Source organism: Vanellus vanellus, assembly GCF_965231255.1.
Source record: "Vanellus vanellus genome assembly, chromosome: 12".
Classification (NCBI taxonomy): Eukaryota; Metazoa; Chordata; class Aves; order Charadriiformes; family Charadriidae; genus Vanellus; species Vanellus vanellus.
The window spans coordinates 22,810,728-22,838,707 of NC_138917.1; the positions used below are offsets into that span (position 1 = coordinate 22,810,728).

The following is a 27,980-nucleotide window of genomic DNA, read 5'->3' on the forward strand; positions in this document are numbered from 1 at the left end:
GTGGCTGAGGGGTCCCCTTGGAGCCCGTGTCGCCCACTGGGGCTACAACTGGCCCCCGGCTTGTGAGGGTGACAGGATTTTACCTCAAAGAGGGGCACAAGACGGGTTTCCGCCCTTGGGGGGCTGTCGGCCCGAGCAAGGAAGTCAGCAATGAGCTGCAGCCAGAACCGCAGATCCTAAAATTCATTTTAAAGTCGACTAATGAGCTATACAATGAAAAAATCTTCTTTTAAAAAAAAATAGGAAACAAAAACAAAAAAATGGCTTAGCTTGCTTGCAGTGGAAGAAGTTAGCACAGAAGGCGTGGGCTGACAGAAAATCCCCTTCAAAAAACTACTTCCAAAGAGATAAGTGGTCAAAAAAGCCATGGATTCGGTCTCGCTGGAGGCCTGTGCCACATTCACTCAGGCAGCAGCAGGGAGGCCTTACACAAGCAGGAATCTGTGTTAGTGGGTAGTTAGCTCATAGGGCTGAGCCTGAAAGACAGCTCAGCAGTTGCCCCGTATCAAGTGTGGGGTTTTAACCCAGTTCTGAACGTTTCCAGGTCTCTGCCAGCAAACCTGACGCTTACCTGTCGGCTTCTGAGAGAGAAACGGCATCGCACAACCCTGGAAGGAGATGGGTCCACAAAGCGTTTGTCCAGGCTTGCTGCTGAAGGCAGTACTAGGAAAAGGAGACGGAGGTGGCTGACATTGGGCCTCTCTCCTGGAGTCCTCTAATGTCGCACTAACAGTATTTTCCAACAGGTTTCTCCTACTCCAAAGAGGCAAACCTGCGTGCCAATGCTGTGTTGGTCACCATCTCGTGGCTTCTTACCCCACACGGCCTGGAAACGGAGACTGCAGGCAGCTGAGACTCCGCTGAAGCCAGGTGAAGAATAGCTGAACAATAATAGGTGATTTTTTTCATTTTCCCTCTCCCCCCTTGTTTTCTGACTGAGGTGCTGGTTCATGCCTGGGAGAAAATGATGAGCTTTTTCATTGCCTTTATCATAACATTCTCAGATCTCCAGCTGCCAACCTGAGACGTGTGCATGTGCTCTGCACCTTGTGACTGCTACAGATGCCTCTCTCCCGGGGGGTGTAAAGATGTCAGTGGAAAGACTGGCACTATCCTGACCACAGTTCTTTGTGGATTTGGCTTAAAGATTTGTGTCATTAACAAAACCTATTTTTAAAATTATGGAGCCTGTGACACACTTACACAGGTAAACAGTTTGTGTGCAGCAACCCTCAGATTTATCTAGGAGGATCTAGGAACTGGGTTGATTACACACCAAGGCAAAGCTGTGAATATACAGAAAAGCTACTTCCCATTTGTTCTTCATATGGAAAGACAAAGGAGAAGGATTTGCATGGTATGGACCACCTGGGGTCCCTTGTTCTAGCTGATTCATTAGTTCCAAACATAGGACCCAAGCTTGGAACTTGCAGGCTTTAGGATAAGATGCTGTTGATTTTCCTTCTGCTGTTCCTGTAGTAGCCATATATGTGGGATAGCCACTATAGGTGGGATAAGTATCTTTTAGGATGCAACTCCCCAGCTGTAGTAGCTCCTTTCTGTTAATAAGTATGGTTTATGGTGTGACCGCCCAGCTATAGTAGCCCCTTTCTGCTCTGTGCAGTGTAGCTTTTAATTTTTGATGGAGAGACGCAGTAAGAATTTGAGGGAGAATTGCTATGAGATTTGGGAGGAAAAGTAGAGATGAGATGGTGAGGGCTGAATGGAAGATCCTGAGAAGGAGGTAACTGGGTTTTAGGGATGTTTTGTTGTGTGAGAGCTGTACCTAAATCATATTCCATCAGAAAGTACATACCCAGAGAGAAGCGAAGCAGTGAAGGTCCGTCAGCAGATGGTAACCTCACCACCCACGAGAGCTCACCATTTTTGTTCTTTTCCTGCTCAGTGATTCCCAGATGAGTTGTGGGACCAGTGCAGGTGTGGCTGGTGCCTTGCAGTTGCCCATCTGGTCTCTGGGCTGTCCCAGCACGCCTGTCTGAACTGGGATATTCCTGTAGGGAAGCAATGAACCCTTTGAAGTGAGAACTGACCAGGCAGCAGCTGAATGATGCTGATTCTTTATATTTTTAGCAGAGGTTAATAAGGGTATCACTGCCTAGGCAGCATCGAAGCCCTGCTATGCTGGGCACTATGTGCAAGTGGACAAGGGAGGCAATTTTTACCCTAGAAAATGTGCAATCTAAAAACTGAAGAATAATCAAGGCAGTGAAGACGGGATGGTGCTATGAAGCGCATGACAAAAGTCCACACTGGGCTTGGTAGCTCCTGACCAGAGGTGAGCACATTTTCCTTGGCTGCTTCTGCCCCAGCCCTTAGGCAATGATGAGTTTGTGATGCTTGGAGCCTGGGAGTGCTCCTGCGTTCCGCTCGGGAGGAAAGTGAAAGGTTTGGATGCTTCCTCCTTATTGTTGGTCCTGGGAGGCTGCTGCTGCTTTCTGGATCTGGGAGTGATACAAGAAGCCTGTCGGACTACCTGGGCTCTGATTAAGAATAGCAAGGGGAGCCAGCCCCAAGAATGGGCCTGGACACACCCTGAGAGTAAAAAGAGGGCATGTGGTGAGAATACGTGTGTGTGGAGCAGTAATACAGTTTATTTGTTAGCATATTAAGGTGCCTTTCTACAGAATTAGCTTCTTCATTCACTGCCAGTGCCGTTGCTCACTTACCTCAATTTAGCAGCAAACGAGGGAATGAAAAAGCAGCTGAGGAAAAGTGTTCGCTTTTGTCATGCAGCTCCATTTAACACTCCCAGTTCAACCCAAAAAAGTGATGTTTGAGGCACAGCTGACTTTTTTTGCCACTTAGAATCATTGGAGACTTATAGCTCTAAACCAATCTGAAATTAGGAACTTTGGGAAGTTGAATTACAGATTCAAAGATACTACAGGCTAGCTCCTCCCTGCAGGAGGTTGGTTCCTGGGACGCCACACTTTCTTCTTTCTCCTCCATGCGTAACGTGGGAGACTTTCTGGCCCTCTAGCAGAAGCCCTGTGCGGAAAGCCTGGGTCTGGCTGCTCAAATCGCTCCTGGCTATTTTGAGAGCACCCCTGTCCTAACAGCCATTCGCTCATCTAAATGGCTCTAACACTGTGCAGGCAGGCACAGCGTACACAAAACAGACCTCAAACTCCTCTTCCTCACCCGACAAAAATGTAAAGATATTCATGTTGTCACAGGCATGGGGTCCCTGGATCACCCGAACATAGGAAAGACATGGACCTGTTGGAATGGGGCCAGAGGAGGCCGCAAAGATGCTGCGAGGGCTGGAGCCCCTCTGCTGGGAGGACAGGCTGAGAGAGTTGGGGTTGTTCAGACTGGAGAAGTGAAGGCTCTGGGGAGACCTTATAGCAGCCTTCCAGTACCTAAATGGGCTACAGGAGAGCTGGACTTTTTACTGGGGCATGTAGTGATAGGACGAGGGGGAATGGCTTCAAACTGGAAGAAGGTAGATTTAGATTAGGTATTAGGAAGAAATTTTTCACTCTGAGGGTGGTGGGACCCTGGCGCAGGTTGGCCAGAGAAGCTGTGGCTGCCCCATCCCTGGAGGTGTTCAAGGCCAGGTTGGACGGGGCTTGGAGCAACCTGGGCTGGTGGGAGGTGTCCCTGCCCAGGGCAGGGGGGTGGGACTAGATCATCTTCAAGGTCCCTTCCAACCCAACCCATTCTATGATTCTTTGATTCTATGAAAAAAAGTTGCAAACCAGAAGATGACGAGCTCCAGCCACCAGCCTTTCAGAAATATATATACACACAGCACGGAAGCATAACAAAACAAAATATACTTTATTAAAATTAAGCATGTTAGCACCTCAGTGTAACCTGGAGAATCAAAGAGTCCAGCAGTTAACCAGTCCAGCAGGCCGAATGGCTGAACGTCCTGAAGTGCATTCCAATGGTAGAAAAAAGTACCACGACGGTTACGACACGCACGTTCTCAAGAAGCTAGGACGCACAAGCCGTCTTGTTTGTAAGGGGAGACGTTGTGCTGCCTATTGTCTTGATGGGAGCGTATATATCTGCTGGACCAATTACATACGTTAAATCAGATGGTGTAGCAGGTATCTGCTTTCCTTACCAAAAAATAAAAATAAAAACCCAAAACAAGCAAACAAACAAAAATATCGCTGCTTACTTGACTCGCAGGAAAATCAGTATACCACGGAGCTGAAGTTAAGAGCTACATATCAGATTGGAGAAAATAAATTAAAATGAAATAATGGGAAATACTTAGTACATGAATAGACCTGTAGTATCCTTACGGTTGACCATCCAACTCAGTACACACGTTAATAGAAAAATGACCCATGCATCACATAGCAGGCCGGGACAACCAACGCATTGAGCTGAACGGGCTACATGATCAATAGAGAAACCTCCGGCTACCAAATCCCACTGCGCCCTTTCGTTCAGTCATACAGAGTATCGAAACGGACAGTTATAAAGCTACATTAGCCAGTGTTACAAAGATTACGATATTTTCAAACTAACGATACTTTTTTTTACATTTAGAAAATACTTCTAGAAAATTTAGTAAAACTGACATCCCGATCTACCGAGCGTAACGCACTCTGATTGCAGGAGAAAGGTCTCGCAGACCCGGAGGACACCTGGGCGTTCCTCCCTCCAACGTCGCTATGGGCACACTGTGGTGAACTGCCTTTTGTTTTCAACATCCATTGCTAATCGAAGCTGTACCCCCTAAGTACGCATCGCCACAGGGCTCTGCGGGTGCCCCAGATACCCCCCTCTTCCTCTCCCTCCTCCTCCTCATACGACACTGAGGTATCTGTTGCCCCAGCAGCACACATTCAGGCCAGACAAGCAGCTTCGCTTGCCTTCTCTCTACCATCTTTCTAGCCAACGTTGATTTGGTTTCCTGCTGCTGAGAAGCGAGGGGACTAACGGCTGGCTAGAAACAGAAACTACACAATCATTCCACGTAGGTTTGTTACAATACTTTTAAATCTGGGTTTAGAACACGCAAGCACGTTTCAGTAAGGTCTCGCTTAATGTACAGATGATGAGTCATGCCCCCTAGTTTAGGATTAGACAGCCAGGGTTTGCAACCGCTGCAGATAAACTCGCTTCGCTTCTGTTTCATCCCGATTCTCTGAACGAAAGCCGAGGATTTAAATTCCGACGTGTTACAAAGCCTCCGTTTCATTAGAGGGAGTTCTTAAGCCAATGAGATAAACTACAGCCATCAAATGCCACCGGGTTCTCAGTACCAGATCGTAAGTCCTTGCTAGCGTTGAGAGCATCAAGACACCTGTAACAAATATGGATGTACTGCAGAGAAAGCAAAAACTACATAGTACAAGAGCACTCTTTAATTCTGGGGATTCTTTCAAGCTAGAAACAGCAGTTTTTTATGGCATCAGTAATTTACTGAAGAAACACATCACCCTGAGAGGGTTTCTAAAGCTTTCCTCGTGCCTCTGCTAAGCGAGGCCAAACACGACATCGTTGTTGGTTCCTGTGAAGGTTGCTGTGTGCCAACCACGCTTTCAGACACGCCTTCTCCAGGGGGTAGTGTTGCTGCCACCTCACTTAGCGCACAGCCAGTTTATTTGCTGAAAACTGATACCCTACATCCACTTCGTGGTGACACGGGTCCCATCGACACTAAAAGAAGCGCTTTCCGCTGCTGCCAGATGGGCCCGGCGTAGACGGGACGCCGGTGGGCGCCCGCAGTGCTAGCTCTGGGATAATGTGGGATGGATGATGGGGCTCGGCACTGAGCCGACAGCAGCCACCCTGTCTGGGCAGGGGGATCTGACAGCTGGGGGCTGCTTCGGCAGAGGCAGGAGGGACTGGGCAGGGAGAGCCAGGGGGACTGTGGGGCTGAGACCCATCCCATCTCTGCTCTGTCCGGGCACCTCACCGAGGGCGGCGGAGAGCCCCATGCCGAGCCGGGCCCCCGTGGCCCTCAGAGGCCGTGGCGCTTGCGGGTGCCGGCGCTGGCGGCGTGGAGCAGCCGGTCCTTCTCGCGGATCTCCTCACGGAGCTGGGCCTCGGCCAGGCGCAGGCGGCGGATGCTGCCCTTCATCTCCTTCATCTTCACCTCCAGCAGCGCGATGATGTCGCGCTGCTCGTTCAGCTTCCTCAGCAGCTCCTCCGACGTGGTGCCCGACGACAGCGAGTACGAGTGGTCCGGGGGGCCGCCCTCCACCGGGACCTCCTCTCCCCCCGCCGCCGCCGCCGGTAGCCTCCCGGGGCCGGGTCCCGCGGTCGCCCCAGACCCGAGCTCCACCTGCACCGTCAGGTCGATGGGCTTCACGTCCTCGGCCGCGCCCCCTGCCGGGACCTCGGCGGCGGCGGCACCGGGGGGACCCTGCGCGGCGGCGGCGGCAGCAGCGGCGGCAGCAGCGGAGGAGGAGGAGGAGGAGGAGGCGGCGGCGGCGGCGGCGGCGGTGGGGCGGGGGCGACGGGCGGCCCGCTGCGCCTTGCGCTCGTTGACGCCGCGCAGCGGGAAGATGGTGGGGACCCGCACCAGGTAGGACTTGCGGCCGCCCTGGAAGTGCTCGCTGCAGACGCGGTGGCCCGTGGTGGGTTGGAAGGTGCTGAAGCAGCCGCTGACGCCCGCCCGGGAGACGTTCTTCAGCCAGAGGCGCCGCAGCTCCTCGTCCTTGGGGAAGGTGTAGAAGTGCAGCGCCTTGTCGCGGTGCGAGTTGTTGTAGCAGCCCGGCACGCAGCAGGTGAAGCCCGGCATGGCGGGGAAGCCTCCCGGGGGAAGGGGGGACACCCCTGAGCGGCCCCGGCGGCGGGGAGAACGGGCGCGGGGGGGGGCCCGCCGAACTACAGCTCCCACAAGGCCAACCGCGGCCTTCTCGCCTCCCGCCGACGCCGCCCGCCGCACCGGAACTACGCGGACCACAATGCACCGCGGCGGCGGCGCCGCGCCGGAACTACCCGCCCCACACTGCGCTGCGCCCCCGCCCCGCCCACAAACCCCCCCTCCCCTCCGTGCGGCGCGCGGGCGGTGTCTCGCGAGAGCTGCCTCGTCGTCTCGCGAGACTTCGGGCGGGCGGGAGAGGCGGCGCGGCCGTTACCCCGTCATGGCCGACAGCAGCCGCGGCCTGGCCCGCTGCGCCCAACACCCGGCGAAGGTGGTGGATGGGGCCTGGCGGCTCCGCCGCGGGGTGTGCGGGAGGGGAAGGGGAAGGCAGAGCCGCTGCCGGGACCGGCCGACCCGCGGTCCCCTCCGCCGGGTTCCCGCTCCCGCTGGGTGTGAGGGAGGAGCGAGGCCCTCAGAGCGGGGGGCTCCCTTGCTCTTGTTCGCCTTTAGGCGTGGAAAATGGGCCGAAACCCCTGAATTTCGTGCTCACCGAGTAGCCGGGGCCGTTACAGCCTTCCACCCCTGTTATGTTTTTCTTTTGTTTCTCCCTTTTGGGTTGTTACAGGGACGAAGGGTGGTGGGCCGTGCTTTCGAGTTCCCCCGGGCTTTTGTTCGCGCTGAGAGGCGCGCAGTGAGAGCCACCCGGATGACAGACCCTTGTGAACTGCCCCAAAAACGAAGTGCCAGCGTTTGTTAGGAAGCAAACGTGGGCAATTTCTTCTGGGGAATTTGGAAAAGGTTTCATGTTGGCTAGCTTAGATTCCGATTAGAAGACGGATGATGAATGCTTTTGATGCTAAGATTTGTCTTTAATGCTGAAAATGGGATTTTTTAATTGACTGCCTCTGATTTCTGTCTTCAGACTGTATCTGATTCACAAAAGGAGAAGAATTCTGGCAGAACCACCTTGCTAAAGCAGAGACCAACTGTGTTCCCTCATCTTGACAATGACACGCCACGGGTTATGCTCAAGAGAATCATCTGGACCCGTAAGTATTTTTTTTTTTTTTTTCAAGGAAAACAGAGCAGAAGTCCAGTGTTTTGGTGCAGTTGAGAACAGGAGGTGTTCTCTTGTAGCCTATTAGTCTTACCCTGTTACGCAGAACAGAAATCCAGACTGATTTGTGTAAAAGGGGAATCGCTGCAGTGGCAGCTGAACAAAGTGATACGAAACAGCTCTGTCTCAAAGACTGGGGCTTGCATTGCTGAAATCATATTCTTGAAAATCCTCTTCACTCAGTCATCTTATCCTGATGAGCAAGCGTGTAACCTTCGCGCTGCCTTTAGCTGTAGGACGCTGTGTAAGTTTTAGAGGCTGTTGCAAACTTCAGCTCCTCTGCTGTAGTACGTGGAACCTCAGCGCTGCCATTTGTCACTGTACGTGCCAACCTTCCTAGGAGTAGACCCCCAGTACTTTTCACCAGGTCTTTATTTTAACCCGTTAATAAATGTCATTTACAGAATGTATATTTGACACTGCTGCATTTTGGTGTTCGTGTTGGATTGAATTGTGGAAAGGAAATGTTTTGGTTTGTTTGCAGAACCGCAAGTTTCACCTCTTGCACCTCACGTATCAAGACATGAAGAAACAGTGGAAGCTCGCTCAGAACTTCCGTCTAAGAGGGTTTCCAGCATGTAAGTACTGTCTGTGGGTTTTCACACTGCCAGGTATAGCCACAGTTCCTGTGATGTTAATGGGATTGGGGAGCAGGATTTCCTTACCTCTGTTTCGATGACCAGAATTGTGTTCTGTCAGGTGGGATTTTCAGAAATGCTTCTTTGGCTTTAAAAGTTGCACAGGAATCACTGGGAGTGGGGGACTGAATAGTAAATACTGCAGGCTTGTGCTTAGTCCCCCTTCTTAAATGCGGACTTTTAACATCTTTTTTGCAGTGGAAGTGCTGGATGCAGCACTGATGGAAGCCTGCTTTTCTTAGTTGTCTGTGAAATACTAAAATAGAAATTCTTAGATCTCCCCAAAGCTACAGGCCGTGTGCTGATGATGCTGAGGTGTAACGAGTGATTGCTGTGTCTCGTATCTGGGCTGTTGTAGCTTTTTATGGTTGTCCTTGTTTTGGGCTGCTAGGGGTTACTGCCTTCCTGTAGAGTGGTTTGGAGGGGAGGTTTGCCTGAGGCTCAGCTGCTTTTATTCATGTTTAGCTTCTCTTAATATTTTAAGTTAATGGGCCTGAGAGGCTGAAGTGTGGTTTGTTTCCTTCCACTTTGTTATGAAATAGAAGAAAACCAGTAGTGGTGGTAGGTCTGACTTTGCTTTAGCCAGATTTGTCACAACACTCGTATGTGTTTTTGCTTACTGCAAATTAGACTGTTCTAAATAACGTGATTTCACAGAATCACAGAATTTCAGAGTTGGAAGGGACCTCTAGAGATCATCTAGTCCAACTCTCCTGCTAAAGCAGGATTGCCTAGAGCACATTACTCAGGACTGCATCCAGGCGGGTCTTGAAAATCTCCAGGGAAGATGTTTTGTCTTTTGTGTTGTCTTTATAGCTAAACTTTTTTGCATTGACCTTAAGCAACCTTAAGCAGGTCATGTAAAACATTAGGCAAACTTCTATCTTTCCGTTTTCTTTTTTTTTTTAATAGAGAAAGAAACATCTGAGTTTTCAGCAAGTGTGGTAGCTTGTTTATTTGTGTGGGGTTTTTTAATTCAAAAAAGATGAAGAAGGAACTAAAATTACTGCTCATTTTTTTGTTGTGGTTATTGAATGTCTTTAAATTGCTTTTCTTAAGTGAAAAGACAACAGGTGGATCTTTGCAGGATTTTATATGCCATACATTACCTAGTTGTTCAAGTTGAACAGATAATAGACTTTTAAAAAATATTTTTAAATTAAAAAAAAAAATTTTTTTTTTTTTTTTTTTAAAGTACCCTCACTATCGTCCCTTAGGTGACATGAACTTTCTTGGATTTGGGAAGGCACTGCTTTCCCTTGTTGTAATAGCATCTTCCAGGATAAATGCAAAAAAATTAGTAATCTTTTTTTGCCTGCTGCTTTACATTTGTTCCTCATTACAAACCAGTTAATTCTAATGCTTAGTCTTACATTATGCTCATAATACAGTAATGAAACTTATCCATCTTTCTGACTGGTAGAGAATGTATTTTGTAATGGCAAAAGACCTGTAAACATAATCACCTTACCGTTCTTGCTATATTGAAGCCACGTTTGTTGCAGCAAAGGGTACAGAATGCTCTGTCTGCCGAGATGTGCGCTCTTGGCTGTGGGAGGGATGCTTCGATCTTGTTCTGCAGGACACGGTGGAGGGCTGGCAGCAGCTCCTGCCTGAACGTGACCTTCATGAGAGGGGATTCTTGGAACTTCTCAGTAAAGGAGGAAAGCAGCTTAGAAACTTACGTTTTGATCCTGATCCAGGTCCTGACTGAGATATTATGTGTCTATGCTGTGTATTAGTGTGCTTTGTGATAAGTATCATGATGATAGCTTTTTCATTTACACTGTAATGATTGGTATTGTGTGCTGTGAAGAGAAGAGAGCTATGGAGCTTGTAGGAAATCCAGGCTTTTACTCTAGTTTGACCTTTCTTAGCCCTATTTGGACTATACACTCAAGTTTTGATTCTCTTTGTGAAATTTACTTTGATTTAGTAGGAGAGAATGACACATTCCTGCATTTGCTGATGTTATGGTTTGAGAGACCCATAACAATTTGTTGTCATTTAGACAATCATTCTATCACCCGATGACCCCTCCCCACCTGGGAAAGGGAAATTGGGAAAAACAAGAAAACCTGAGAGCTGAAGTATAAACAGATTTAATAGAATAAGATTAGATAATTAACATTAAGAGCACTAAAGAACTGAGATTGATCCCGACACCAATACGGAATATGCAAAGATTATACTCAGCCAATTATATCAGTAGGAAGCTGTGCACTCCCAGCAGTGGACAGCAAATGTCGGACACTGCGAGCACTACGGCTTCAGGAGGAAGGGAAGGCCTCAGGGCTCCGGCACCAGGGCACGAAGTTCTCAGGATGGCAGCCATCAAGGGAGAGAGCCAACTTCGCAGCAAACTTTCTAATTTATAATGAGTGTGACGTTGATGGTATGAAATAATCCTGTTGGCCAGCTTGGGTCAAGTGCCTGGGTCTTGCTCCTCCTCATCCCCGCACCTGGCTAGCTCGAAAACACTGAGACCTTGAGACCCACACACCATAGCTGGCTGTAAAGTAAATATTTTCACAAATTCAGACACTGGAGTCTTCTAAAAGTGCAGTTTTCCCAAGCATTAGAAGAGAAATTAGTCCTGTGTCTCTCAAACCAGGACAGCTGATTAGTTCCTTACTCCTGCTGCAGCAAGGATAAATAATTTTAATTTGCTTTTCAGTGACGTTACAGGGACCTGTCTAGGGTAGCTAAGCGATAATGTTGTCCTTTGTTAAAGGCCTGGTTTGTGTTGGTAGGGGGGAAATGCAACTGCCAGACCTTGTTCCTGAGGACACATCTGTCACCACATTCCGTATGACTAAGAAGAGAAGGAAATTCAGCGTTTCTGAATTTGAGAGAGCAGCAGACAAACGACTTCCTCAGAACCAAGGTAAGGCCACAGTCAAAAATTACCTTGTTCAGCACTGCGTTTGCTGTCAATTGATTTTCATTTGCTGCAGTTTAGTTCTTAGTAATTTCTCAGCTGGGCAGTTGTATGTTTGGAAGCAAGACTGCAGCACCTTGTGCAAAGGGGATAGTGGAGAAGGTAAAAGCCCCTCTGTCAAATTTAAAAGAAGCCTTTTTGAGGCAAATTACAGGTTCTGCTCTGACTGTACGTAACTTCTTGACTATTTTTGCAACTTGGTGCTTTTTGAGTTTTGAAGCATTGCCAAAGGAAGCAAACCCTGTGTTCCCCTCAATTCCAGAAACTTAAAAATAGAACAAGCTGCACGTGTTTTGTTGCATCTATGTCAAAGAAGTGATAAAGTCCTTGTTGGAGAAGAAAGGGCCCTGTAGTTTTATAAAAGAAATAATGTTTTATTCTGGAGTAAGTCTCCCCTTTAAACATAAATTTTCAAATTTGGTAAATATAACTTTCATTTTAGTTGCAGTTTAACAGAGACAGAAAGGTAAAACGCCTCACCTTGGTTTATATACCCTATTAGTGGTAGGAACTGGAGTAGAATTCCAGGGTGGGATTCAGCTCCAAATTACAGACACCCATACCTCAGTTCGGAATTATGTGCCTGTGTGTGCACTAGGTAACTGAAGCCTTCCTAAATTTTAGGGCAGATCCAGTCAGTGGAGTCTGGAGAGTGATTCAGCTCACCCTAAAGCAGACACCTATGATTAATTGTGCTTGAGTGTAATGGGAACATAGACACCTGTGTTGGGATATTTTAGTCTGGAGCTGTATCCCACCCTGATTTGCCTGTGGTCAAAAAGATCAACTTGTCTTTCTTAGCCTGATACCTGGTCTGAACGTGTTCTGTTGCGATGCGGGCAGCTCTGTAAAAGCAGAGCGGACGTGCTGTAGTATTTGCTCGTATGAGCATGATTATGTCACTGCTCTCCAGATGTGCTTTCAGATTTTGGGGACTTTGTGCGTAGAACAGGATTGAGTTACAGTTTCACCAACAATCTGTGGAGTAGTTACCTGTACTTCTAAAGCTTCCAGATGCTTTAACATTTGGTTTGGGTTGCTGCAGGGTGGTTGTGGTTGAGGCCCAAGCCTAGCATCTTGCTGTTAGTGCGGCAAGATTAATATTGAGTGTGAGGGCATGTGCCGTGTTGAATAATCTATGAAATAACCGTTTTATTACCCTTTCAGAAATTGCTTATTAGAATTCTAATAGGCAGTTCTGAAATGCAGACAAGAAGTTGTAAAGTAAACCGATCATCTAATTCTGTTCTCACCAAAATGTAACTTTTGAGGATTGTAGCATAACTAGCTCTAGAAAGAGGAGCATCCATTGGGGTGTTCCTGCAGCCTGTTGTGTAGAGGGTAATTTCTCAGCTAGCATAGTTTCTCAGCTAATGTGTCACAATTTTTTTTTCTAGCTCAGTCAACATTGGACAACAGTGCTTTGGTTCGGTGAGTTTAAACTAAAATGCCTTAATTTCTGGCTGTCCTTCCTCGAGCTGCCTTGATTCATCACCTCTGTAGTTGTGAAGTACAGTATAGATAACTGGATTCGTGATAAAGACTGATGTTTGAAATAACACAGTTATCTCCCGCTCTGGTGATGGAATTTGAAGGTGTTCCACTAAATACCTTCTTGGGATTTTCAGAAATTGTGGCTCTGCGCTGTATGCCCAGGTTGGTCTAGCTTGTATTGCTGCTGTTCCTCCTCTGTTTACTTATCAGGATCATTCCTTTTTGCCTGTCATTCTCATGTTTCCAACAATAAATCAGTACACAGTTTACCTTAGAATTGACTCATCATATCTGTTGCATCTATGCAGTCTTTAGTCCAACTTCCCTGGACTTTAAGCAAGTCAAGAATTTCTTTTCTTGTGCTGCCCACGTACTTTGCTAACGATCCTAGCCACGCTTCGCGATTTATTTCGCCTTTCCTGCTGCAGCCTGTGGTCCCATGCAAGGTGATCGATAGAGCTGCATTCTGTGCTTCCAGTCTTTGAATCCTCTGAATCCCCTTTCTGATTGGGCTGTCTAGAGGGAGGGACAGGAGGGAGCTGAGTGTGGCCAGTCTCTTGAGGATGCAAAATACGTACATTGAGATACATCTTCTCCCATGCTTTGCATATTGCTATCTTAGCTTCCATCTCAAAGGTCTAGTGTGTTGGTAGCTGTACTTTGCTGTGAATACTGGTACTAAGCAGCTTCTTAGACTTGTTCTGAAGTCCTCCTACCACCCCGCTGTTGTCTAGAGGACATCTTTATTCTCAAACGTTTGTTTTCTTTTTTTTTGTTTGTTTTTATTATTTAAAATTTTTAGATTTCCTGAACCTTTTTTCATACATATTGTTGCAGGTAGGAGGCTGTAAAACAGTCTGTTTCCTGGTCTCTGTGATACATATCCTGATGTCAGGTGATACTGTGAAATTAAACAATTTGTTTACAGTAGACTGGCATGTAATATTCAGGGTTTTTTGGGGATAAATGCCTCCTAGCTCAGGGATTTCTGAAACATCTCACTGTTCGTGGCACCATGTCTGTAATCTGAGGGTAAAAGGGGAGTGTGTGAGTTTGGAGAACTATTTCTTGCCTTTTATTTTTACAGATCTCTTCGCATGTCTCTTGGTTCCTTGATCCCACCAGACACTGTTGAAAAGAGAGGCTTGCTCCGGAGGCCAAAACGTCACAAAATTATTGATATGGAAGCTTTTGAAGGCGGAGTGGAACAGAACATGCTGAAGAGAAAAGGTTTCTTTTGTGTTGCTGCTGCTGTTTTGGGAGGGAGGGCCTTATATAAGGTGGCTTTTAGAAGCAGTTACTGAAGTGTGGTCTGTATTTTACAATTTGAAGGCCACTAGCACGTTCACAGAAATCCAGTGTGATTTGGGAGGCAAGATTCGGATGAGGCTCTGTACCTGTTATTGCTTTGGTTCTGCGCTTAAATATGTGCTCCTGCCCAGTTTGGTAATTATTATTTGGTAATTAATATTATTTATTATTTGGTAATATACCACAGGAATCGTTTGGGATCATGTTCATGACTGTGGGTGCTGGTGAGATGGTTTGGTAGAGAAAGTTAGGGGCACTGAAGTGTGGTGATACAGTTGCAGTGTTAGATCTGTGGAGGATGAATAAAATCTCGTTGAATGACTTAAATTTTGAATTATGCGAGTCCTGGTAATAAGTGTGTGTCCCTATGACCTTGAGCAGTCTTTCACGTAAAACTTGTTTTAAAACTTCCTCTAAGCAGCACAGGACTATCTCGTGGACTCACAAACAGCATCTGGGATTCGAACAGCCATGCTGACGAGTGATGCAGAAATCATGCTGAGTAACACGGAGCTCTTTGTTCAGCCTCAGTTTGATGAACAGAGCCAAAATAAGCTTTCTGCTCTTGAACCCCAGCTGTCGGATTCGAAAACTTCAGCACAGAGAAGCAAGATTTCTGATGCAGCTCAAGAGGAAGCAAGGCTGGTGGGCCTGGTATCCAGTGTGGGCACAAATGAGGGAAGGACCCAAAGATATTCTGAGGATTTAATCCTTGATCGTGAGCATGTGGACAGAATGAGTCCTGTATCTCCAAAAACACCTGCAAACAAGCAAGAAGATAAGCAAGATCATTCCCAGCAGACTAACCCAGCGGAACGGCTTTCTTTTTCAGAAGAGGTGGTGGATGGCAGTGAGTACTATGAGTTAGGACTTGGGGCTTAGCAGGTATTATCTGAAATCGCAGCATGGTTGAGGTAGGAAGGCACCTCTGGAGGTCATCTCCAACTTCCCTGCTTGAACAGGGCCACCTAGAGCAGTTTGCCCAGGCCCATGTCCAGGCAGCTTTTTACATGTCTCGAACAATGGGGACTGCAAACTGTGCAGCCTGTGCTCAGTCCCTCTCACAGTGAGAAAGCGTTTCCTTATTTTCAGGCAGAGCCTCCTGTGTTCCAGTCTGTGCCTGTTGCCTCTTGTCCTGGCACTGGGCACCACTAAAAAGAGCCTGGCTCCATCTGCTTTACACCCTCCCTTCAGATACTTGCATGTATTGATGACATCTCCCCTGAGCCTTCTCTTCTCCGGGCTGAATGGTCCCAGCTCTTTCAGCCTTTTCTCCTTGGAGAGATGCTCCAGTCCCTTATTTGTCCTGGTTGCCCTTTGCTGGACTCTCTCCAGTACGTCCATCTTTTTCTTTTACTGTGGAGCCCAGAAGTGGACACCGTAAATTGGTCACAAATATGGTGAGATTAGGAGATAATATGTAGGAATTGTAGGCAGAGTTAGAAGGAGTCTCAGGAGGTTTATGAGTCTCGATCTTTACGCTGGTAAGGTCATTTACCTGTCACAGATAACCACTTTGCTGTCTCCAGGGCCTTAAAAATCCCTTGGACAGGGGGAGCCACATCCCTGGTCACGCTGTACCGATGCTTTGCACGTCCTGTCGCTTGCCAGTTTCTCCCCGGTGGTTGGTTGCATTCATTTCCCTGTAAATACCTTGTCTTGGCTGCGTAAACAGGAGCACATTTTCCTCATATTGCATGGACCAGGCCCCACGGTTGTAACCCTAAAATTTTCTGCTTAAGTTACCCTGGGACAGCTAGCCGGGACAGGATCTGCTGTGGTAAATAGCTTCAATCAAAGCTCCCTATGCTTTCCATGATGTATGGACACCTAATGTATGTTTCTTTTTCATTTAGGTTATTTTATGGTCCTTTGGCAAAAGGGCCACAGAAGCGGTATTTAAAGAGCAGTTGGTGTATTTAGTACTGCTCAAGCCAGGAGAGGAGTTCTTGCCGTGGAAAGCTTAGAAATTAATTAATGCCTGGTGGACTGCTGCACCATACTGTGCTTCTGGGGGGTTGTCTGTGGGGAGCTTGGTGGGAAAACTTGTTTTGAAAGGACAAGGGAAGAGACCAACAGAAGACGGTTAGTTGCTCTGAAGAAGCCACTGGCAGGCGCTGTTAGGACAGATGGGTAGATAATGGGGAGAAAAGTGTGGAGAACACGGGATAGGGGGTTGGATCAGATGAGAGGAAGAGGAGGGGGAGTGAGAGTGTATCTTGGAAGGTGCTGGAGTTTGTAAGGCATTAATGTCAAAAGTTAATGGTTAGTTCTGCTGTTTTACCAAAGGTAGCTGATTTCAATGCTGCTCCCTCAGTGTGAACTGCAAAATAGTTGCAAGGACTTTTCCAACTGGTTCCTAAGATACAGTGTGAACTCCCTAAACTGTTTCAAGTAAAGGAAGAGCATTTTCTTCTGTGTATTTCTCTCTCCGCTTGGTGGGTTCTTTACTTATCAGGAAAGCTGAAAGGGGGGTTAAAAAGATACTGGGGGCACATTAATGCTCTCAATTTCTAGCTGTTAATAGATGGAGCTCCTCTTTGCCATCCAGAAGTTCAAGGAAATGTTTGGGTTCCCCAGTCACTCTAAAGCCTAAGAGATCTTTCAGCATCTCTTTGAGAGAAGTTGTGTCCCATATAATTGAAGACCTAGACATAAGTGCTACAGAAGAAGAGGTGGCTAATACAGTGAACGAAGTGGAATGGGAAAAGATTTTCGGAGAGGGTAAGAAGTGCTTTCAGTGTTGCGAGCGAATGGACTATTTTAATCCGGTTGAAACCAAGAGTTTTTCAGGTGGCTTGCAGAGTGAAATAGGACTTTGTGCAGTAAATTTCCCGTTATTCCTTCGACAGTGTCTGGAAATGAGAGAAGACCATTGCCATGCGGGTTTAGCTTTTCCTAGGCTTAATTATGTCTGAAGCATCATATGAATTACCTTATGGCAGTATGGAAACAGCACAGTCTATAGCACCAACAGTTTTGTTGTTAGAATTTTAAACTGAATACTTGCAGTATACTTGCCCATAAGTAAATTTTTGCATATACCAGGTGTATCAGCAAAATTAGTTATGTTGCCTTTTTATCACGATAATACAGCCTTTTGTTTTCAGCAGTTTTTAGATTAGTTCATTAAGGTAGGAGATATTCTGCATGTCTAAATTTACAGTTACGTAAGGTGGGCATCCTGTAATCTTTTTTGAGTCTTTTGTCCTGTTGTAGTTTTGCTTGGGCGCACCTGTAGAGCGTGAAGTGGAAACAGGATGTGACTCTTGGGGGTGGTAAAAGTCACCTCAGGATTGTTACAGTTCTGTGAACACCAGCTCAAAGCTTGCGGGCTGGTCAGACAAGCAAATAACATGTAAAAATTATTATGAAAGGAAGAGATGACAAAATGTCACTGTGCCACTACAGAAATGATTGTCATGCTCACCTTTTGAATACTGTGTGCAGTTCTAACCTCGCCATCTCTAACAAAACTAGAGAAGGTGCAGAGAACAGTTTTACCGTTAACGATGATCAAATATGTGGAGCAGTTTCTGTACGTTGAATGACTAAAGATAAGGACTGCTCAGCCTGGAAAAAAAGGCAATGGGAGTGGAATATAAGAAGTTTAAAGAGCAAAGCCTTGAGCGGCAGGGAGGAGATGATTCAGCGAACAAATCAAAACAAACAGCTCCCTGATCCATCAGGGATCTAGAGAGGAGCAACCATCACTGACAGCTAACGGGTTATACCACACTGCAGGAGGTATTGCCACTAGCAACAGGTGAAGCAATCGGTAAAAATTCAGACTTGGATGTCTCAATAGCATCTGGTACTCCACTGCTGAAGTACTGTATCCCAGAAGGGATCCAGTGGTGTGAGAGAATCACTGGTGGCTGTCTGCCTTAGGCAGTCTTGGTGTCGAGTTGAGCTTTTGTTTTCTCCCCACAAAGCTAGTTAATATTTCGCTTAATTTTAGGCAAGATTTTGCCCTGTGTTGGTGTAGGGAGCCCAATGTTCTGGTTAGTGAGACTGGCATTACTGGTTTTTGCACCACCTTCGGTCAGATTTCCTTCGGTTCTTCAATGGGGCTTGGGGCTCTCAAGACCTTGACACTTTTACTTGTGAGTGTGAAAACTCCCAGTCGCTGGAGAGGATGGTGAAAATCCACTTTTGCAGCTTCTTGTTCTGGGCTCAGCCAAGATTTCCAAACCCTGCAGCAAGTGACAGTACTGTGAGAGTTCCCAGTAAGATTTCTCCAAATAATTACCTGTGTGGATTTCTGAGCTATATGGTAACAGACATGTGGACTATAGATTTAGCACGTAGGGAAAAGAAGTACTTAAGTACACTTCAGTAGCACCTCAGTAGCTGGAGGTTTTTAAAGACACGCAAATCATTTGTCCATTTATTTTTCCTTATCCTGCCTGCTAGAGACTTGTCCGGGACGGTTGAAACCACTGCTAGGTGCTCTCCTCTTTGTAGTGCGATGTATCTCTTCCAAAATTGTTTATTCAGAAAAACTGAGGAAAGGGGGAAGAGAATCTGAGCACAAGCTCTGTGTATTGTTAGACTTAAAGGAAAACAAATTGGTCTTTCACACAATCACCAAAAATTGAGAGTAGATGTAGAGATGGCAGATCTCGAGGAGCTCCGCTTACTGATAGGTAAAATTCCTTCATTGGGATCTGCCATGCACCCTAATTGAGTGGCTGTTGAGCAAACCCAGAAGAAGTTGTGTGTTTTTCAGCTGTAAACTTTTGGAAGGGAACTCCATCTCCTTCCCTTATTTATAGCTGATGCCTGTTGCTGAGTTTACTTATTGTGCATAAACTTTAGCGGCTGTTAAACTGTATGTTTGGGGTTCTTTTTGTAGGTAAGTTGATGATAGAATTTCCTATTTTAGCTGCAGAGCATCGTGCAAATGCTGGATATTCTGGACATTTGGAGAAGAAACTGACCAAAAAAGCAGAATTGCAGATAACTGCGTCAGGGGATGCCGTAATCGAAACAGAAATGGCCACTTCAGAAGAAGAGGGAATAGCAGAAGGCAGCATTGAACACCAAGGCTCTCCTGAGGCTGGTGAGGACAACTGCTAATACTGAAGACTGTCTTTAATGCCAAAATCTCAAGCTGCATTGTTGGCATCGGTGCTGGGAGGGAGAGACTTGCTAACTCTCTATGCATTCTGGAATCTGGGCTAAATGCTGGGAAAAATAGCAAACTAATTTTGGCATTTTAAGCTGAAAGACTGCATTCTGCTCAAATGGAAAACAAAATTATGTTGGCAATACTGCTTAGAATTATATAATTGTGGGAAGCTTAATTAAAACTTACCAGTGGAAGTTCTAGAATTAGGCAAAGATTGATAAAACTTGGAAACGTTCTGAGCGTGTTGGCAAATCAGGATGTCCCAAGTTAATTTTCCTGAATTGCTGGGTCTTCTGTGTTCAACGTGCTGCAATAAGGCTTTGTTAAGACTTCTTTGAGATAAAAGTTCTTATTAAAGAAAGTTCATTTAAAAGGAGCTCAAATAAAAATTTCACTCGGATCTCATGGGCTTCTGCATGTTATCAAGAGCTCTTTTTTTTGGTGTGACCTCTGCACACCTAGATGTAGCACAGGGAAAAGTTGAGGATTCATCACCTTATCTAGCTTAGTGTATTGACACCCTAATCCTTGAAGATGGGAATATAATAGGTGGCAGTGTTGCCAGGAATGGAAAGTTGGGTTTTATTCTCATGAGTGGTCTGAAATTTTGGCTGTGATACTTGTTTCAGTAATGTATTTTTCCTGTTTCGGAACTCTAGACCATGAGATTGCCAAAGGTGTTGAAGCTGGAAGTCTGGGCAGGCATTCTCATGCTTTTTCCTCCTCTGGAAAATCTGGGATGAAACCATTAGAGGAAGCTGTTGAACAAGCAGATGAACAAGCAGATGAACTAGAGGACCAGGCGATCATGGTAGAATTCGATGGTCCGGAAGAAGAGCCTACTGAGGATGAAGCTGAAGACCCTGAGAGTGAAGGTAAGAAAAATATTGCAGCAGTAGCAGAAGGCAGTTGGAGAGAATTTTTCCCTGTTATCTCTTGATAGGTTGGGGAACAACAGGGTTAATAATGTGATTAACTGTTTAGTCCGTCACATAGTCCAGGGGAAGCTATTGGCTGCTGTTCCTAGGACCAGATTGTTACTGGGTCATCAGGTGTGTCAGGGACCCAGATCATCTTGTCCTTCTTGAAGTGAAGATGATGGAAGTGCAGAAATACACAAAACTGAGTGCAAAGTGGTTTTATACAGTGACATGGGGATATCCTCCATTTTATTCTTCCTTCTGACTCCTAACTTCATGCTGACTTGTTAATGTCTTAGCATTGAACTGCTGTTTCCACAGCTGTTTACATGATTCCAGACTTGAAACCTAATTTAGAACCCCATATTTTGTACGTGTAATTACAGATTTCCTTTCCAGTTAACCAAAAGAGTAGGCTGGCTTTCCAGAAAGCTGAGAGGAAGTGTCTGTTTCTAAACAGTCCTTCAGACACTGCATCACTCTGCTCCGTTGCCCCAAGAGTGCTTATGCCTTTTGGAAGAATGTGTACATCAGACTGAGTTCTCTCTGACCAAGGCCACGTTTGAGAATGCCCAGAGTGCGTTTCAGTGGTGTCTTTTGGCCTGGTCTTAAAATCTTTCGAAGTACAATACACCTTGAAATTAAAAACTGAACTAAGGATGTCCTAAAAGAACCCTGTTGCCAGGATTTGAGGCATTGTGGGAAAATACAGCTGTAATGAGAATATTGATGCCTTTATGTATTTGTGCAGTGTGGAAGGCACAAAGATGGCAGTTGAACTTTTGCCACAAGAAAAACTGTGGCTGTTCTTAAGGCATCTACGATGGTGTGTCAACATGCTTCTCTTTAACACAGCTGTATGAAGAGATGGAAAGATCTTGATGAAGAGATCCCTGCTGATAGGGTGGAACAGTAAGGGTAGCATCTTACAGGTCTCTTTGAACAAGGAGAGGAAGAAAAGTAGGAAGAAAAGATGAAAAATTATGACCTTTTGTCATAAAAGATAACCTCGGAAACCTCAGCATAACTTGTTTCTTCCCCTGCATCTTGCTCCCTGTCCCTCCAGCACACAAATATTTCTTCAGAAGAAGCTAATGCGAGGAACCACGGTAGTTCACCCAGCCCGGCTTTCTCTGGGAGACTCCTGACCCTTTGTGTTGTGGAATTTAACTCTCAGCAGTACTTGAGGCCTCTAGTAGTTGGGCTTGTCTTCTATAACGGGGCAGGTATCCTAGCTCTTCAGGAGGGTTGCGAAGTTGACACCATTACCAGATATTCTGGATTCTTGGGCTGCGCTCAGCTTGCAAGGGAAGCTGGCAGGCGAGAGGCCCTTCGTGACCACTCCTCGACAGCAAGCTGCTCTCAGTATTTCAGTTCTGTTAGCACAGCTTACTTTCCTGCGCCCGCTTGTTAAGAAGTGAAAGAAGTTCAAGAGTGAAGTTCGAGGATGCAGATTAGACTTGGAAGGAACTGATATGGGTAGTTCACAGCAAAGAAGAGGTGAGGTACTGTCTATGACCTCAACCTTAGCTGGAGGGAATTGATGAAAATCTGTGAATATGGGAGATGCTCATAGATTGACCCAGGTAACGTGATTTTGTTGGTCTGCTCGTCCCTGTTGGGGAGAATTTGCCGCTGATTTAGCAGGATGGCAATGTGGTAGAGCTCGCAGACTTTATTCTCTCTGGGAAAAGAGGTTGCAGCTTCTTGGCAGCCTAAGTTCACCCAGCCAGCAGCCCCTGCAGCCTGGCCCCCAGCATGCGTTCCTGCACCCTGCCCAGCCTGCTGTGCCTGGGCGTGAGGGAAACCACCGGCCTGCGTGGCAGGAGGTGGTGAGGGTGGAACTGTGGCAGCCAGCAGTTGCGCTGGTTCAGGGTGCCATGGAGCCACAGCCGGAGCGCAGGCACCGGACCAGATGTGTGGGAAGCTGGCTGGGCTTCTCTCTGCTGCTGCAGCGCTGCTTGCTGCAGGAACTCCCAAAATAGAGTTGGTTCCTCAACTACTTTTTTTTTTTTTCCCCCCTAGAGGTTTCCATGAAGACGCCCACGTTTGTCCGTGCTGCAGCCTACAAGCCACTGCTGTCAACTCCACGTCTTACAAAACCTGCTGCTCCCAAGTTGTCAACTCCACGTTCTGCAAAATCCGCTGCTCCCAAGTAAGTACAGGCCACCTCCAGCAGTGGTCTGGGAGAAGCGTACGGGGGGGGTGTAAGTACCAGGGGGAGAGAGCCGAGCCCAGCTTTGTCAGTTGTGTTGTGCTTCATCAGCTGTAGCAGGGAGTAAGTGGTCCTGCATCCTTCAGTTTGTTCACTGCTTTAAGCAGTTGAATAAAGAATTCTATCAAGTGAATGTCAGTACTCTCCCAGAACAGATCTGATGCCTCAGGTCCGTCCAATGAACGTTCATTTAATATTTTCATGTGCTAAGTGTAAAATGAAGCTCACCTAGGGGCAGAAAGTGAACCTCTTTCCTCTGCAGTACTCTGCAGTACTCCAAATTAATTCACATTTGTCACCCTCTTAACTGGAAAATTGGTGAAGCCATATGCTTCGTCAGAACCTCTAACAGTGGGTCCCAGGGAACAGGAGGAGTTTTCTAGCCCATGACTCTAGATTTTTGTTTATTGGAGCAATAAGCAATAAAACCAAATTCTTGTGCCCTTTACTGCTGTGAACAGAGATGAATGATGCTTACAGAAGGTGCCAGATGATTGCTCTAATCATGGATAGTAAAATATATTTATAAAATAGAAAAAGGAGTCTTTGATACTCTGCTGACGTGGAACTGAATGAATGCAGATTTGCTTTGGGATTTTTGCACCAGGACGTGCTCTTTATTTACTGATTTATATATGGAATGGCTGAATGCTAATCCTTCTGTAGAGAGTGTTGGTCCTCATTGGCAAAAGAAGTCCACGTAGTTGGATGCACGTTCTTTACAGGAATTTCTGGACATGAATAGACTGACAGATTTTTTTCAGGCTTTCAAGCTGTGCTGAGATAACAGATAATGAAAATTATAGGTTCAGAGCCTCGATTAAAGGAAGCTGTTGCACAAAAAGTGCATGGTTTGTCTGCACTTTATGGAATACTGTCTGGCTCTGATTTGGCCTGCTTGCTTCCTGAGATGGCAACGCTCAGTCTGAGGAATCCTCTAGGTTATGTAGTGGAGCAATAACCATGCGAGAGCCACAGTTAAGGCATTCTGCTGTAAAATAATCTCTTTATACTGGTACAATTCTGCTGTGATCAACTAGAGTGCAACAGGGCCACAGAACATTTCATTTAGCTCTACTGGGAGGTGTGTGTCCCCCCATGGCAGGGGGGTTGGAAGTAGACGGTCTTTAAGGTCCCTTCCAACTCTAACCGTTCTGTGATTCTGTGATTTAGAAACACCAAAGTCTCATACAGTCACTAAACTTCAATTTTGCCCTGATCCTGTGAACCAAATGTTCATATATAGTCATTCACAAATGGGTAAACTGAGGCACAGAAGCAGTAACCAAGATGACTTAAATCATGACTGTTTGTTTGCTGTTTTTTTTTTTTCCCTCACTACTACACATACTTCATCTCTGGGGCTGAGCTCTTCTAGCTGCCCCTGAGGTTCTGACAGAGAAACATGCGGGTGGGCTGGAGAGGGAATCAAATGATTTATGCACTCCCTTGGGGGGTTTTGCATGCGGTAGCCTGAGATTCCAGGTCTTTTCTGGTGTTTTCCCCTCGGCTACTGAGTGAATCCGTGTTACTATTTTTCCCTTCTTCGTGTTACTATTTTTCCTTTTTAGAAAACAGTAAGTTTAGTAGTTTAGAAAGCAGTACTAGTTTCCTTTGGGACTTACAGTGTTGTCTAAGGAAAATTCAAAACAAAATATACAAAAAAAAAAAAAAAACAACAACACAATAACCCCAACCAACTGAGCAGAAAAAAAAACTCAAAACCCACAAAAAAACCCCAAACCCCTAAATAAAATGTTCCTAATGGTGTAAAGGTATACCCTGCAGATCAGATTCTCCTGTCTGCAGATACAGAGGTGATCTGTGGATGCTTCAAACTTTGTGCACTCCTGGAGAGTGAATACTACAGGGATGCAGTGAAAACTGCATTCATGTGTTGGAGGCAACTATCGTTCGCTGACTATTTGTTGTGCTGCTGTGCTTATCTTGGGGATACTTGAGCCTGGATTGCTTCTCCCAAGATCATAGTGCCGTGTGAGCTGTTTGCAAACTGTACTTTTTGGGCATAAGGGTTTTGAAGAATTGGGAGGGAGAAAGAATGAAGAGCTCGAGGTAATTCTTCCCCCTTCTAATTCAGCATAAGGTTTGCCCAAACTCAGCCTGGTCTTCTCTGCCTCTCCCCCGTGTTTATTCATTTGATGTGTGAATTTTCATCTTCCCCCAAAGGTCTCCGCTGCAGGCTAAACCACTTCCAAAGAGCTCGGGAGCATCGCAGAGGAAAACGCGTGAGCCTGAAGTAGCCAGTAGTTTGATAAAGAAGATATTTAGCCATTATGTGAAAATGCCAGTGGCCAGAGATGCGTTGAAAATTGTTGAAAAATGGTAAGCGACAGCAAATTGCTCCTCCTCCCACTCTTTTTAGAGGTTTGGGTTTTTTTTCCTTTTCTCTTCTGAAATAACAAACCTGTCAGGAGCGCTGCTGGCAAGCTGACAGCTGGGGAGAGTCACGAGAGGCCTAATTAAAATGAGGACAGAAATGTGCAGGGTGCTTTTGGCTGCTGTGAGGGTATCCATGACCAACGCTGCCTTGCAGGAACTTCTGGGTTTTGTCCCAGCCGGTACAAACGGCGCCGTTCGCACTCTGCTCTAGCTAACAGCACACTAACATCATTATTGCTCTCTGGAGCGTTTCTTCCCCAGCGGTTTTCCCTGGCAGGCTGTGACCTACACAGCAAGCAGCTCTACTGCAACTTGCCCTACAGAAGTGGGTGAGTAGCTGGTGTTCACGCGCTCTGCAGCCTGACTTTATTTCCCTCCTCAATCCTCCTGCAGCTCTGAGAGATACTTCAAGCAGTTAAGCAGCGATCTGGAAGCTTACACACACCATGCAGGGAGGAAAACAGTGGAGATGGCTGACCTGGAAGTCCTCATGAGAAGGTAAAGGGAGGGTTGTTATTAACCCGTAGTAGTGTTTGGTGGTGCTTTGATAGCCCGGTAAGACTGTTCTTGCCGGGGTGTGCACTAGGAGTGTGTCCACAGTAAGTGTGATATCTTGTGATTTACTCTGCGTGATGCCGCTTGGCATTCTGTCTCAGGAGGGCGTTCGTGGACGTGGGTTTTTATGCTCCGTGGTGACAGTGGTGGAGGGGCAAGAGGAAGTAGTGAGGGGTTGGGAGTGCAGGAGTTGTGCAGGGTGTGTGTGTGTGTGCAGGGGTGAAGCAGTTATGGCGGGGAAGTGAGCGGTGTCAGTAGTAACAGTTTGCATCCCTGAGCGATCTCTTTGCTAATAGCACTTGCAGCTGAAAAGGCGAGAGCATTTTCACATGCCCTGCTATCTATTTTGATGACTTATTCTAAACAAAATCATAGAATCATAAAACCATTTAGGTTGGAAAGGACCTTTAAGATCATAGAGTCCAACCATTAACCCAATACTGCCAAACCCACCACTAAACCATGTCCCACAGCGCCACGTCTGCCTGTCTTACTCCAGGGATGGCAACTCCACCACTGCCCTGGGCAGCCTCTTCCAATGTCTGATAACCCTTTCAGTGAAGCAAATTTTCCCTAATATCCAATCTAAACCTCCCCTGGCGCAACTTGAGGCTGTTTCCTCTTGTCCCATCGCCTGTTCCTTGGGAGAAGAGACCGCCCCCCCCCATCGCTACCCCCTCCTTTCAGGGAGCCTCTGCAAAAGCTGATACTTAGGGTTCAAACTGACAGCTCCTCCCCAGAGCAGGAAAATGAGCCTCCAGCCTGGCAGCCCTGGGCTGGCCTCTCCTGACAACTGTGTTCCCCCTCGTGCTGCCGCCTGGGGACCCCACAGAGGGGCAGGCTGGCCAGCAGCCTGGGTGAACTATTCTCGGAGCCTCTCCCTGCGCGCTCCCTCCGCTCCCCCATCTCACGCCTGAATTCACTTTGTTCCTGTGATCATAACACAAGGGGGTTGTTCTTGGCTTGGGAGCCCTCTGTAAAACTCTGTGGGGCCTGAAACATACTCATCACTCCTCATTTAAAGTCATTACTCCAAGTTGTTATTCCTCCTCTCCACTGGAAGAGTTTCAGATGTGATGCTAGAGTCATCTGAGGGATTTTGTTGGCACGCCTGATTAAAGGCACTGGCTTCGCTGGGCCTGTGTCGATGGAGCTGGTGCTTAAAAAGAAAAATCTGTTGCTGTCCTGGTCTGGAGAGGGTAATTTTCCCACCTGAGAGGTGTGTGCTGAAATTCAGTATGAAGAGGCTGAGGGTTGGGGTGGTTTAGTTGGCCAGGTTTGAGGATTCTGTAACTCTTGTTACCTTACCTTTTCCTAGATGCCTTTTATGCCTTTCCTCTGCCTCATGAAGGCATTGAAAATTGTTGTCTGGTTCATGAATAAGAACAGTATTTCTGTTCCTTCCACAAGGAAAGCATGAATAAGTGCTGCTTTTTTTTTTTTTCCTTTTTTCCTTTCTGCAAGATGCTGCTGATTTTTTTCAGGCCAGTCACCTAAATGGTGTACTAGAAAACTACGTGGCCTACAGAGTTTGAAAACCACCTCTGAATGTGAATGTCAAAAATCTGCTGGGTAATGAGCTATTTGCTTCTGGTACATCGTCCTGTGCACGTCTTTAAATAGTAAAATTGATCCCATGGCAGGTGCATTGTGAATTTACAAAGCCATGAGCTCACACTTTGGTAAGGAGGGGTATGCTGATGCTCGCTGCGGAGGACGCGTCCCTCTGTGGGAAGCGGCCCTGCAGTCGCTCTCCTGCTCCGCCTTCCTGCGTCGGCAAGCGTGGTGCCTGTGCCGTGGGCAGGAGAAAGTTGCCTGCGAATAGACGTCTGCAGCTTCTCATATCACAAGCAGCCACAGCATTTCAGCTATTAAATGCAAAATGCCACTGCAAGAAGACTTTTTAAAACCTTTACTCTGATATTGAGTGGAAGCACTTTTCACTGACAACTGTTTTTTCTCTGTTTTTTCTCTTTTTCCAACAAAGGCAAGGGCTGGTGACAGACAAGATGCCGCTGTACGTGCTGATAGAGCGTTACCTGCCTCTGGAGTACAGGAAGCTCCTGATTCCAGTTGCTGTGAGTGGAAATAAAGTGATCCCCTGCAAATGAACGCACTCCTGCGGGCGGGAGGATAGCCTTATCTCAGAGTGGGCTCTAAAAGGTCCATGTAACTGCTCCCTGTGATGGTTTTCCACCAGTAACAAGTGGGGCAATAAACGGTCAATGTTCTTTTGAACTGATGCCGGTTGTGCTGTGGCTATCACGCCAGCCTGCGTGATCTCGCCTACTATTATTACAAGTAATTTGACCAGCCTGAATTTTTTATGTTACCTGTTGAAGACTTGTACAGCTCTGATAAATAAAATATTGTGTGTATTCTGCACGATACAAATGCTGCTCATTCCAGCGAGCTGAAAGGCTACTGCATTGCATTCTTCAAAATGTTCCTAATGA

General features: G+C 46.6%; 2 protein-coding genes across 4 annotated transcripts; one reads left to right on the forward strand and one right to left on the reverse strand.

The window, feature by feature from the left end:
- Positions 1 to 5,858: 5,858 nt before the first annotated feature.
- Positions 5,859 to 6,932, reverse strand: THAP11 (THAP domain containing 11). The gene has a single exon (XM_082489593.1). It carries the CDS (start codon positions 6,731 to 6,733, stop codon positions 5,951 to 5,953), a length of 783 nt encoding a protein of 260 aa, XP_082345719.1. The 5' UTR covers positions 6,734 to 6,932; the 3' UTR covers positions 5,859 to 5,950.
- A 118-nt stretch (positions 6,933 to 7,050) lies between these two features.
- Positions 7,051 to 27,766, forward strand: CENPT (centromere protein T). 3 transcript variants are annotated; one of them, XM_082489590.1, is made up of 14 exons: positions 7,051 to 7,130; positions 7,722 to 7,848; positions 8,401 to 8,494; positions 11,308 to 11,441; positions 12,893 to 12,926; positions 14,077 to 14,219; positions 14,722 to 15,150; positions 16,818 to 17,024; positions 19,189 to 19,365; positions 20,094 to 20,309; positions 22,380 to 22,509; positions 24,757 to 24,912; positions 25,363 to 25,467; positions 27,512 to 27,766. In XM_082489590.1, the coding sequence occupies exons 1-14, from the start codon at positions 7,080 to 7,082 to the stop codon at positions 27,633 to 27,635; spliced, it is 2,127 nt and encodes a 708-aa protein (XP_082345716.1). In that variant the 5' UTR covers positions 7,051 to 7,079; the 3' UTR covers positions 27,636 to 27,766. The 3 variants fall into 3 exon arrangements, with proteins under 3 accessions (XP_082345716.1, XP_082345717.1, XP_082345718.1); XM_082489591.1 differs by lacking the exon at positions 16,818 to 17,024; XM_082489592.1 differs by lacking the exons at positions 7,051 to 7,130; positions 7,722 to 7,848; positions 8,401 to 8,494; positions 11,308 to 11,441; positions 12,893 to 12,926 and adding an exon at positions 13,049 to 13,151.
- Positions 27,767 to 27,980: the final 214 nt, after the last annotated feature.